The sequence below is a fragment of the Schistocerca gregaria genome, unplaced genomic scaffold (assembly GCF_023897955.1).
Source record: "Schistocerca gregaria isolate iqSchGreg1 unplaced genomic scaffold, iqSchGreg1.2 ptg000716l, whole genome shotgun sequence".
In the NCBI taxonomy this organism is placed as follows: Eukaryota; Metazoa; Arthropoda; class Insecta; order Orthoptera; family Acrididae; genus Schistocerca; species Schistocerca gregaria.
The window spans coordinates 24962-37575 of NW_026062094.1; the positions used below are offsets into that span (position 1 = coordinate 24962).

General features: G+C 46.6%; 2 protein-coding genes and 1 long non-coding RNA gene across 4 annotated transcripts; 2 read left to right on the top strand and 1 right to left on the bottom strand.

The window, feature by feature from the left end:
* The first annotated feature begins 902 nt into the window (after positions 1 to 902).
* Positions 903 to 3016, top strand: LOC126320366 (uncharacterized). Of its 2 annotated transcripts, none has more exons than XR_007558084.1 (8): positions 903 to 947; positions 1052 to 1111; positions 1202 to 1256; positions 1335 to 1673; positions 1744 to 2164; positions 2228 to 2379; positions 2478 to 2599; positions 2661 to 3016. It is a non-coding gene; the product is annotated as an uncharacterized LOC126320366 (long non-coding RNA). The 2 variants fall into 2 exon arrangements; XR_007558083.1 differs by having other exon boundaries at positions 1744 to 2059.
* A 1969-nt stretch (positions 3017 to 4985) lies between these two features.
* Positions 4986 to 6743, bottom strand: LOC126320367 (uncharacterized). The gene is made up of 3 exons (XM_049993802.1): positions 6654 to 6743; positions 6218 to 6495; positions 4986 to 6119 (listed from the first exon to the last, which is right to left on the bottom strand). Exons 1-3 carry the CDS (start codon positions 6709 to 6711, stop codon positions 5163 to 5165), a joined length of 1293 nt encoding a protein of 430 aa, XP_049849759.1. The 5' UTR covers positions 6712 to 6743; the 3' UTR covers positions 4986 to 5162.
* Positions 6744 to 6821: 78 nt separating this feature from the next.
* On the top strand, positions 6822 to 12373 carry LOC126320362 (uncharacterized). The gene is made up of 4 exons (XM_049993796.1): positions 6822 to 7026; positions 7082 to 7324; positions 7414 to 12101; positions 12184 to 12373. The coding sequence occupies exons 1-3, from the start codon at positions 6880 to 6882 to the stop codon at positions 12082 to 12084; spliced, it is 5061 nt and encodes a 1686-aa protein (XP_049849753.1). The 5' UTR covers positions 6822 to 6879; the 3' UTR covers positions 12085 to 12101; positions 12184 to 12373.
* The last annotated feature ends 241 nt before the right edge of the window (positions 12374 to 12614 follow it).

The window sequence follows — 12614 nt, forward strand, 5'->3', positions numbered from 1 at the left end:
TGATTCTGTGCAGAGAAGTCGCGTTTCTAACTAACAAATGCAACCATTGTAGACGTTTGGAACGTCGCTTTTTGGGTACAGTTTTTTTCGATGAACGCTTTTTGTGGCTGCGACCCAATTACGTTCCAGTGCCCTCGTCGCCCAATATAGTCGACGCTGTCTGTACAGTCTAAATGTATCAAAAAATTTGTGTATTCGATCTACTCGTCTTCGACATAGAACCGACACCAAGCTGATGCAGAGAGCCAATTCGCCACAAACGCAAACGTTACATAAAAATTTTGAATCCTTACAGACTTTTTAGTTGTATTTCTCTAACCTGCTTCGTTGCGTTTCGATCATTTAACCAAAAAAAATTGCCAGCCTCAATCTGTCCACAGCACCTGTTTTTTTGTGCGTTCACTTGGTAATGTGGACGAATAACTCTAATTTGCGAGCACGTACAACACAATGGTCTATGCATCACAAAAAGAACTGTTATTTCAAAAACCATTTTCCCAATTATTAGAGAATTTGCACAGTTTGTCAAATTTGACAGGTTGTTTTTCCCCTCTAAACAAGGCAGGATTCAAAAAGGTTTCTATAGGTCTTATAGAGTCGCGATGTTTAGTACACGAACTCGGTTTTTTCAGTCAAAAGTATTCGCGAAATCCGCGACATTCTCAGCATTCCGAAAACGGATATTGGCTTCCAAGTCGTCGTCGAAAATTGCAAATTCCAAAAAATTCAGCTCCACCGGATCGTCTCAATGACGTAAAGTGTGGCAACAAGAACACAATGTCTCCACTGAATTTACTTGGTGTTTTAGTCAACTCACAATGTGTACTATATGTATATGTGTAAAACATTATGTACTGACTTGCGGTACAGGTTTCTTCATTTTTCCTTTCACGTATTCGTTGCGTAGGCCTTATTGCGCCGACTCTGCATTTTTGTCAAAGAGAATGGTATGTCTTTTTTTTACGGGGGCTAGATTTTATACCGAGCCGCGTGCCTGTATGCATCTGTAGTTTTTAGTACCCTAATATTTTCTTCGAGTAAACCTGCTTAGAACAAGCGAACATCCGCAGCTGACAAGAAGAGACTAGTTTTTCAAGTCATTCTGGAATTCGTACGCGTGTAAAACTCATTTTTCATTGGCAGGCCTTTAGTACGACTCCTCGATTGTCTCTAACGTTATGAAATCGCTTCCGGAGAACAGAATGAACCTATTTGTCTATCTGAAATAGAAGATAAGGCCTCAAAGAAGGGAATTAGTAAGCCGTATTCGTTGTTTTCTTTTTGCAGGTCTAATGTATTCGATTCGCTAACGTGGCATCTCTATTTTTCAAAAGCTCGAAATCTGATTAAGGATATTGTACTGGAGCTAGCAAATGAAGGCTCCATTCAAACGAGCAAAGTGGGCGCTTCCTCCATCTACTGGGCGTTCGTGGGAGACACGATAGAAGCCAAGCAGAGCAAAATCAAAAATCTAGAAGAAAACATTGAAAAAAGCAGTTCTAAGCTCGAAGAGCTGCAGAAAAAATACACAAATGCCTTGGTGGGCCGGGAAGAGAGCGATGAAAGACACCAAAAGCTAGAAGAACTCAAAAAACTTCAAAGTGAAGTTAATGATTTGGAACAAGCCATAAAAAAATTAAAGAACAACGATCCTGTGCTCGTTCAGGCGATGGGTATGTTTTTTTCATTTTAGCAAGGATGTCACGAACTTCTATTCTGACCACCTTGTATTCTCCAATGCAGTAGAGGATTCTAAGCTCGCCACTGAAGCAGCAAATCGATGGACAGAAAATGTGATGAATATCAGAGCTTGGGCAATCAACAAATTCGGTAATTCTAGACAAGACTTCGATTCTTATTTTGGCATTTCTGATAACTTCGACACTTTTCCCATGCCAAAAACACCTCTATAGAATTTGTTTAGCAAGGCTGGTATATAAGATGTGCCATCTGGTCGGTTTTATAACTTCTACACAGAAGTCCCTCAAACACCGAGGGTATATTGCGCTAAATTCAGACCGATTGAATCTGCGCAATGAAAAAAAAAGTCATTTTCGCGGTACGATAATAAGTTTTGACATCTTTGAATTTTTCATAGAGATGTACAAAGGCCGTGGCCGCTATTCAACCGGCTCTGACTTATCCAACCCGAGTCCTATTGAGGGTATATATTTCAGCGATAGCATTTTCTTTTTGTCTCTTCAAAAAACTCACCCTTTAAGCGCAGCCTACGGCGTCTTTATACATCCCTCCGAGGACTGTATGCTGTTCAAGGCCTTAGACTATTCTAGAGTCCCCAAGTTTAATTCACCTGTTTTTTTAGAAAACAAAGTGGAATTTGGTTATGTCAATGAGATACTGGGCCCTATAAATGAATTTGTATGTTGTTAACGGGGACAATCTAATAGTTTGTGTGTTAGTGTATTCGGTGTCCAAGTGCTCTTATAATTTCTTTCTGATCTCCGAAAAAACTTTAGTTTTTTTCCGTTCAGCCCAAGGAAGGCTTTGGGCCATCTTATTTTAAAAAAAACGAAAAGTGCTACATTTCGGTCGACCGATTTTTGCCGTCATCCATGTTTTTGGAAGAAAACGTAAAAAAGTACGAAATTTTTCAGACCTTGCAAAAAAAAATTTGTCTTCACTAAACTTGAATCTCTTAGAAATGTAAGGAATGTGGCGCCAGCTCGCGGCAGGCCTGCCAGAAGAGGTGGTAGACAGGGCGGATTTAGGGGTCGCGGAGGTAGAGGAGGCTATAGAGGAGGCTATAACAACAACCGAGGCGCCCGAGGCGGCTTTAGACGATGAGAAACAGAACTTGAGGCACAAGATACTTCCAATCCTTCGAGACGTAACGTTAAATTTTACAGAACATGCGATCATGAAGGATGAAACTAGATTGCGTACCAAAGTGGACATCACACGATACCTTTTGCTGGGCGTTATGGACTATTTTTGTACTACATATTTTTGTATTGTTTGAGAAGTAAAAATAGCCTCGATAGAGTTCTAGTTGTGAGAGAGACAGACATTATGGTCATCATTGCCTTCGACATTCGTCATGGTACTTATAGTTGGTGAACATGGCTCATTTCTTAATTTTCATTTACAGAATGCATCGCAGGCTGTATAAGGTGACAGGATCGTTGAAGTGCGTTGGGATAGATTTGATCGTGCCTCTGAAAAATGTTCAAACTTGAAAGTTGCTCTGATCGATTTACAGTTTTGCCCTTAATCTGGTACACTGTCTTTGGCCCTACAGTCGATATGAGGCCTCGTGTCCTTACCTAAATCTTTAAATGATCATTTTTTTCTCGATTGTTTGCTTGTATCATTTGCCCTGGCAACATTATTTGGGGCTAAAGCTTAAAGCTCTGGACATATTCCCTTCTGCGGCGGTTCTCTTGTCATTCAGTAAAAGTCGCGTCTTGGAAAAATGTACAGTCGTCAAGATTTTTTTTAGCACATCAACTTTTAATTCCTGTCAGTTCATACTTGTTCTGTCCTGTCGGACGCGAGCACCTTCACCTCCGATCTATGCGGCGATCAGGACGTTTCAAAGCGGCTGACATACGTTTCCATGAATAGCAGCCGCAGTCAGCCACGTTCCTCGTTCGTCGCGTCCCGATCCTTTGTGATAAGGTTCGTGTAGCTCGAACAACTTAGAAATTCTTTTGGAATTTGATCAAAGTAGGACTTCAATGCTTTTACCTGTTCTAAAACATACACATTTTTGTCACGTGCCAAAGGTGGCAATCAATTCATTCTACCAATTTGGCCACCAACATGAAGACCTTCCTCATTAAAATTCGTTTTTTTTTTTTTTTTACTTGATTTCAATTTGCTTTCTAGATGCTTTGTTGTCACTGAAAGTTGCGAAAGTCCATACAGTTTTTTAGACCTTGTAATCTATATTCGTCTGACTATTTTTGAAAAATGCATTTTTTTTCATTCTCTCTTCTACCTTGTATCCCGCTCAATGTGTGTGGCCGTCTATGGAAGTCGTCTGCTCGGGTAGTAAGATTGAAGATATTGTCATTTTTTTTCCATATCTGATTTGCTCAATGACGCGTCACCTTGTCTAGTCCGGAACTAGATGGTTCTATCCATGCTCAGGCTACCACCACCAGGTCTCTCCCAAAATTTCGAGTCTAGGCTTTCGTTCGCCTCTTCATCCACACATCATAGTCTCGAGGAAGGGGTTTCAAGGAAAGGAGCTTAGTCGATCCTACACGCAAGACGGCGACCGAGCTGGAGACTTTCGAAAAGCGAAGACATTTACGTATTCTATGGCAAAACCACCAAAATTAAAAAGTAGCATCGCCAATCGGCGCGTCGCTATGCATGCCTTGGCTATTATTGCCCTGGCGGGCGCGGCAGGATATGCTGCCGTCCCCTTGTACAAAATGTATTGCTCTTCTACGGGATATTTAGGCACCACTCAAATCGCCGGTATGTATATTCTACATTTATATGTTGTACGCTTTTTACGCTACAATTTTTCTCCCTAGACTCTTCTATCACTCCAGAAATCGTTCCAGACCACCCGATTCGGGTCGTTTTCACGTCTCAAGTCAGCAAAACGCTCAACTGGTCTTTTACACCCGTTCAATCCTCCATCGACGTGTTACCAGGTGAGAAGGTTTTAGCTTTTTACCAGGCATCTAATCACGCTGACGAGCCTCTCGTTGGAATTGCGACCTACCATGTGGTTCCAGAAGGCACTGGAATCTACTTCAATAAAATTCAATGCTTCTGCTTCGACGAACAGCGTCTCAATCCACACGAGACCGTCAACATGCCTGTATATTTCTACATAGACCCTGAAATACTGAATGACCGCATCTATTCGAACATTCGCGAAATCATTTTGTCATACACTTTCTTCCTTGCCGATGACCAGTCTTCTGAATGGTGGGAACAAGAAGCATGAGATAAGAAGCATGAGATAAGAAGCAAACGCATAGATGTGCGTAGGATAGGACAAATTTTGTCTTAGAAAAATCTTTTTATTATTTACTAACACTGAGAAGAGAAGCATATCTATCAACCACCTTTCTGTGTAGTGACTCTTTTCGCTATTTTTTGATCAAAGGTGCGTAGATCAGAATAAAGACGATTTTGGAAATTTTTCGCTTAGAGGTTTTTTCGCAACACACATCGATTTAAGCAAAATCAATTTTTTTAAGCTTTGTTCTTGAGGTAAGTCTTTCGATCTGCTCGTACGCATGGTTAAGTGCCAGCTGTTTTTGATTACAGTTAATCTCGCAACTTGCTAATTTCATCGTCAATTCAGCGATCTTATCTTTTGACACCTTGAGTTGGTTCTCCGTGAATTCTAGCTGGATTTTTTTTGCCGTTGCATCGCTGACTTGTTTCTCTAGTTTCTTTTGCAAGACTTGGTAGTTTCTTTCTGATTTAAGATTTTGTTTTTTCAGTTCTTCCGATCTTTTTTCTTCTAATAATTGAACTTGTCGACAGAATTCAGCTTCGAGTTTGGTCTTGATTGAATCCGAGATTTCCTGGGTACGGGTGCGCTCGAGTGTTAACTTTTCATTGATGCGTTTTTCTGTTTCTCTTTGAAATTCTTGAAAATGAGATAATTCTTTATTTCTGGTATGTTTTAGCTGTTGCAGATCGGAATTCGCTTTATCCAATTGCTTTTGTAAACTTTTGCTCTTTTCCTTTTCTGAGCAAAGCTGTCTTTCCAATTTCTCATATGCCAACCTGAATTCAGAAAGCTTCTTTTTCATCAAATTGTATGACTCAACTTGTTCTTCGAGCTTTTCAACTTGCCTCTCCCAATTTTTCGCCTTTCCCTCGTATTTTTCAAGGAGAGCGGCGGCGTCTTGATACTTGAGTTTCAAGGCTCCAAGCTCAGACGCAAATGACTCTTTTTCTGAATCTTGGAGTTTTATTTGCATTTGCAGACGGTTGACCGTCTGTTCTAGCTTTTTTTGTCTCACCTTCAATTTAACGTTTTCTCTGTAACACGTCAATACTTCTTTTTCGACTTCGGACGCTTGATGCGTAGCGAGTGCCCTCCTCCTTCCGCTCAAAATCAACCTGGTAATGTCGGACTCCAGGTCCTCGTCTGTTACCTCTACGCTGCACGGGACATCCTAGACACGGAAAGCAAGTTAGCGCGATAAAAACGTTTATCCAGTTTTTGTGTCTAACGATCAAATAGATCGAGCCTTTACTTGACTGTATCTCGTACTATTTTTCTCGATATTCTTTCGTATTGACGCGCGCTCGTCTCGTATCTGAGCTCTTGTGAGCGTTGTTCTCTAGAGGAAATGTCATTCTTCTGGACTTCAATTTGGCCGCGGTGCGAGAAAGGAGGCGAGTTTTCTTCGCCGCATGGAAGAATGTCGAAGACGTGGTCACCAAAGGTGCATGCATCTCCAGAGTCTTTGTAATGTTGAGCGTCTTTCGATTTGTCGGCAATCTGAATGGTGCTCGTCAAGGTTGGGTGCACATCAAAGCAAGAGATACCTGTTAAAGCTGCACGTTAGTCGACATTGAGCGCGAATTTTTTAACTGTTACTCTTGGTTTTGTGTTTTAGGTATTGGTCTCTCCAGACGAATTGGTCGAATGCTCAGAGATGCAGATATGTCCGCGTTTGAGGGTGTGCAGACATCAGATTTCGTACGCTGACTCTTGTTGAGATCGTAGGGGCTGCTGGATTCGATGTCCAATCCACCGCTCATGGTTTGTATAAGAACTTATCAAAGAGTATGGTTTTTGATAGCCAGAAAACAGGAATTGCTTTTTTTTTGTTTTGAGAAAAGCGAAAAAAAAAAAAATAGGTGTCTCCCTCATAGAGTTGCTATAGATTCTCCTCTCTTAGGGCATTTATTTATCCTGTATGAAGCTTGATGTGCTATGCACTCACCAAGCGAGTTGCGCTAGCCAGTGCAGTTGATCACTGTGTAAAGTCGGCATTCACAGGTCCGAATGAGACGAATCTGATAGTGGCGAAGGCTTGTTTCATCCAAATTTACCTTCTTCACCCGGATGAACAGGTACGTACTGTCTCGTGGTTTGTAAGTGATTTGTGGTTTTTTCTCATTTTTTTAGCTCGATGGATTGGAAGATTTTTGCGACGAGGTAGCCAAGGCCACCAGGTTGAAGCTGGTGTATGAGACGATGCTGTTTGGAAACGTCGAGGCCATGGCTTCAATTCGACTATTTGGGCACGCCACCGATGCCCTAATCCTGTGCTTCGCCGATTGCAGAGTTTCTATTGTGGAGTGGGACGCTTCAAAGCACAAAATGGATATCGTTTCGATGCACCGGTTCGATCCCAACGTTTTTTCAAAGGTGCGCGCTTGGCAGAGGAGAGATAGGCATCCGTACTTTTTTTTTCTCGAATATGCCAGAAAAAAAACTGACATGTCAAAAATCGACAGCAAGGTCCTAGCCAGCACCTGATTCCCCCCAGAGTGATCGTTGACTACGAGAGGAGGTGTGCATGTGTTTTGGTGTGCGATTGCTTTGTGGCGGTGATTCCTTTCATCGACACGCGCGGCGCGTCGAACAGCATACAGTCGACCAAGAACCTAGAAGCTGGGTCCGAGCCGGCGGCCTCCAAGGTGCCTGCGAGGGGCGGCAAGAAGGCGTACTACCCGCCGTCTTACGTGGTGCGTTTGCCGGACTATGGAGTTAAAAATGCCAAGGATATTAAGTTTATGCATGGCTATTATGAGCCGGCGCTGATGATATTGTACGAACCCGTGGGGAGTTGGATAGGTCGGTGTTCTATATTTGGAGATAGTGCGTCAGTAGCGATTATCACGTTGAACATGCCTATGCAGAAGTCGATGTTGGTTTGGTCGGTTGATCACCTTCCGTACAATTGTTATCGGATTTGCCCGCTGCGTTCTCCTGGGGGGGCATGCATTTTGTCGCCGAACGCGATTTTATATTTGGACCACTCTTCGAGGTACAGGTTGTCGCTGAACAAGTTTGGAGACGATAACGTTACCCACCAGAGCGCTGGCAAGTTCGTTTCGGAGGCATCGCCTTTGACGTTGTCTTTAGACAATGCGCAATACACGTTTTTGAACGACTATACGGTTTTGTTGTCTATTTCGTCTGGTCACCTCGTCATGATGAGCATTGTGTCGGACGGCCGCACGGTGACGCACATCGACTTGCACTGTCTGGGGAGCTCCATTTTGGTATCGTGTCTGTGTGTGTTATCGGAAAAGTACTTGTTTTTGGGCGCTCGTTTGGCAGATTCGTTGTTGATGGTGTACCGGTCTGTGGTTGACGCGTCTGAGCGAGTTAGCGACAAGAAGCGCTTGGCCACGACGCCGGTGGAGGTGGTTGCCGAGGAGGGGTCTCCCGACGCGGGGTCCGCCTACGCGCAGTATTCGGAGCTGATTGACGAGGAGGATTTCGAAGAGGGCGTCGTCAAGGTGTTGAAGTCGATGCAGTTGAGCAAGCTGACGTTGCAGGGACAGACTCAGAGGTACATTAAGTGGGAGGTTGAGGCGGTTGAGTCTTTGATTTGCATTGCGCCACTCGGTGATTACACGTTCAAGCCGATTGTCAAGGATGAGGCGTTGTACGAACATTCTGAGACCAAGGAGTACGAATTGATTGCCTGCAGTGGGATCGACAAGAGCGGAGCGCTCACAATTATAAGGCACGGCATCAGACCTGTCGTGGTGAGTTCGGTGGATTTGGCAGATTGCAACGCGATTTGGACGTTGTATTGCGAGTCGGGTGAGTCGCACGGCTTGGGCGATGGTGGAGAGGGGCGGGGCGAGGGGGAGGCGTCCGGTCGAGCCGCGGAGTTTTCTCGCGCTGAGAGGTTTCAAAAGTACATTTTTCTTGCACAGTCCGGCTCGACGGTTGTTTTGGAGGTCGGAGACGACAACATTACGATTGCGAGCGGCGTGCCCGACATCGTTCGCAACACGTCTTTGAACGCGGGGAACGTTGCAGGCGGTCGTCTGATCGTGCAAGTTCAGTATTACTGCATTTTGCTGTTAGATGGTTTGCGAGTGGTACAAGTTCGAGAGGTGCCGGAAGGTCGGTACGTGGTTTGGAGCGATATTTCGGACCCGTACGTGGCCGTATTGTTGGACAGCGGCGTGGTGCAGCTCTACGAGTTGGACGAGTCTTTGGATTCTTTGGACTTGGCGCGCGGTCCGCCCGAGTTGTGCGAGAAGGTGACGATGTTGGCGCTGTTTCGAGACAAGAGCAACGTGGTCGGGTTCAACTTGCTGACTGCGGAGGCGCGTTCCAGGGTTTGCGAGTTGCCCGACGAGGTCGACGACTTGGAGGGCCAAGTCGAAGGGAGTCACATTTTGGACGAGGAGGAGTACGTGGAAATGTGTAACGACCCCATAGAGATCGTTTTGTATGGCGGGATTGGTGCTCGACAGCACGCCAAGAAGAAGGAGAAAATGCCGAGCAGGACGAATTGGGAGTCCAAGGTCTTTCCCTCGTCCGAGCTGGTGAGGCCGACTTACCTCGCGCTGACGTACGAAAGCGGGACGCTCGAATTTTACCGGATCTCGACGTTCGAATGTGTGTACAGGTGTGCGGGTCTCAATAACGGTCGCCAGCGTTTGGAGCACGACAACGACCCGAGTCTTTATTGGACATTTAGCGAGGTCGTTGGCAAGCAAGAAGACATGCCGATCGTCGTTGATTTGCGCATTGAGTCGGTTGGCTCGAAGTGCAGTCTTCCGTTTTTGATCGCGTGCTTGGACGACGGGAACATTTTGGTCTATCACTGTTATTTTTACGAAGATCTTTTGGTTGATGAGTCGGTTCTGCCGATTCGTTTCGTTCGCGTGTCGCTGCCCACGGTCGCGTTTAACACGGTTTATTCGTTTCACCAACAGGGAGACGCGCCCGCCGACCAGCACGACGACATCAAGATTTTGTCTTTGCAGAAGCGCGAATGGGTTTATTCAAGAATTCATCCGTTTTTCAACCTTTCAGGGTTTTCCGGATTTTTCATTACCGGCGACTTCCCGATGTGGATATTTTGCGAGCGCGACTACCCGCGCATGCAGCGCCTCGTAGGAGAGGGGTCCATCCACGCCTGGGCGCCGATCAACAGCGCGGGATGTCCCAACGGATTCATTTACACGACTTCAGGCCGCTTCAAGTTCGCCTATTTAGACCCTTCCTGGAACGTTGAGTGCACGGGCGGGGGGACGTCCGTCTTCCGCATTCCCCTGCGCATGACGCCCTACTCGATTGCCTACGACTCCGAGGAGAACACCGTCGCGGTCGTGCTTTCCAATCGATACGTCGACATGACCAGGTATCTGCTTTCCAACCCCGACTTGCCCAAGAAGGACTCGGCTCCCGCTCACCTCGATTTGCGCCTTCCCCCTATATTCGAAGAGAAATACGAGCTGCATTTGATCGATCCGTCCATTTGGGAGACGACCGACGTCTACGCGCTTCTGCCCGAGGAATGCGGCATCGTGCGACTGCTTTCTCTCGACTACTACACCCACGCGGACCGCCGTCCGAAGCGCATGAACTTCCTAGTGCTCGCCACGGCGATCGTTCGCGGAGAGGACGTACTTTGCAAGGGTCGAATCGTGGTCTTCGATATCGTCAACCAACTTTCTTCGTCGTCCCCGACTCGAGCCCAGCTCAACCTGAAGTTCTCCAAAGAGCGCCGCAGTCCAGTGTCTTCCATCGACTGCGTCAACGGCATTCTGATCGCCTCCGAAGGAAGGCAAATTTACCTGTACCAACTTCGCGCCAACGAAGGTCTCTATCCCATCGCCTTCTTCGACGTCCAACTCTCCACCGTCGACATTTCCGTGATCAAGAACTACATCCTGCTCGGCGACATCCACCGAAGCATTCGCCTACTTCGCTGGATGGACCCGCTCAAGAACCTTCAGCTGCTCGCCAAGGACTACGACAAGTTCAACGTCCTCGGCACAACCATGATCCTGCAACAAGAGAAGCTCTCACTCGTCGCCTCGGACGACCGCGGGAACATCTACCTATACGTCTACGACCCCGAGGACTTCAAGTCGCTAGACGGCACAAAACTAATCTGTCAAGGGGATTTTTATTACGGTACACTTTCGAAATGCATGGTTCGCTTTCAAGCGCGTCCCCTTCCCGGCGAGCGAAAGGATGCCGACCTCGACATCGGAACATTCCTCGGAGGGTTAGACGGCAGTCTCGCCTACATGATACCTATATCGGACCACGTGTTCGCTGTCCTTCGAAAAATAGAGTCGAGGCTCGTCGAGCAGCTGGAGCACACGGCGGGGCTCCACCCATACGCCTTTCGCCTGACCCGCCCGGCCTATCGTCTCACTCACACTCACGTCAGGGCTGTGCTGGACGGCGAGCTGCTCTTCAAGTTCGTCCAGCTGGAGAGAACCAAACAGGACGAAATTGCGCAAGCTTCCGGATCCACGACGGAGCGCGTCCTGGACTATCTCGCCCAAGGCATGTTCCAAGCGGGGGTACTACTAGCCGCGTCGGAGGAGAAAGCGCGAAAAAAATGTACGTATTTCTTTTTAGCCTATTGTAGGAAGTATGGTCTTTGGTCTATTTTTAAACAGGTATTTTTTCCTTATGATGCCTATTACGTCATAAGAGGTTTTATCGCCTGTGGATTTTTTCAGGACTGCGAATGGTTTTGCCAGCGTTACCAGACTTCCTCTCAGTTCATGGTTTCCCACCTTCAGGGTCGCCGATCCCTGCAACGGCGTCAGTTACGCGCGGATGGGGGGGCGGCGCACAAAAAAAAAAGAGAGAGAGAGAGAGAGAGAGAGAGAGTACACACGTCTGGGTTTTTTGAGAGACTGCCCAGCGGGATGCCGTTGAGAGCGCAGTTCGTTTCGATTTGGATTTCTCCTTGCAGCTCTATGGCTAGCCATTCTGGCGGCGTTTTTTGGCACTTAAGAGGTATTTGGATCATGGAGATTTACAAATGTGTGTTTTTTTTTTCAATGGTACAAAGTTTTTTCATGGCCCATGTTCACTTTTTTTCCTGTTGGAGAGATACGCGCGCCATAATTTATCGATTCTGTCGAGAGTTGGGTGTCTGTGGATCCTGGCTGGTCGTTGTGGTTTGAGGGTGTGAACACTGGAGGTGTGTGCGTTTTTTTTTTTGCGTGGTATCAAAAAAGTGTGAATTTACGACAGCGCGCCTTTTTTTTTCCCCGTCGATGTAGGGCGAGACTACTCTGATTGCTTCCCAGGTAAGGGTACATCCGAAGATTGGGACGTATTGGTGTTGAATGTGGAGTTTGCGATGACAGGGAGCTCTTCGTCTGGAACCCAGGATGGGAAAGAGAAAGGCGAGGAAGGGAGAGGCAAGAAAGGAGATTCTATACGAGGGTTACGCACACAGGGTGGGGTGGCGCAGGAGCAACAGGAGGCGGGGGGTAGGGCGAGTGGTCGAGGGACGAGGCGCGCGAAGAAGGACGCGAAGGCAGGGGGGCATCTAAGTTCTGTGGCCGAAGGGTTAGTGGGAGAGAAGTTGGGTTCGTTGGGTTTGGAGACGTATGGTGCGCGGGGGGGGGGGGTTGAAGGGGAGGAGGAACCGGCGGGGGAGCGAGATGGTGGTCACTTCGGAGTCGCTGGAGGGCCAGAAGTCGAAGTA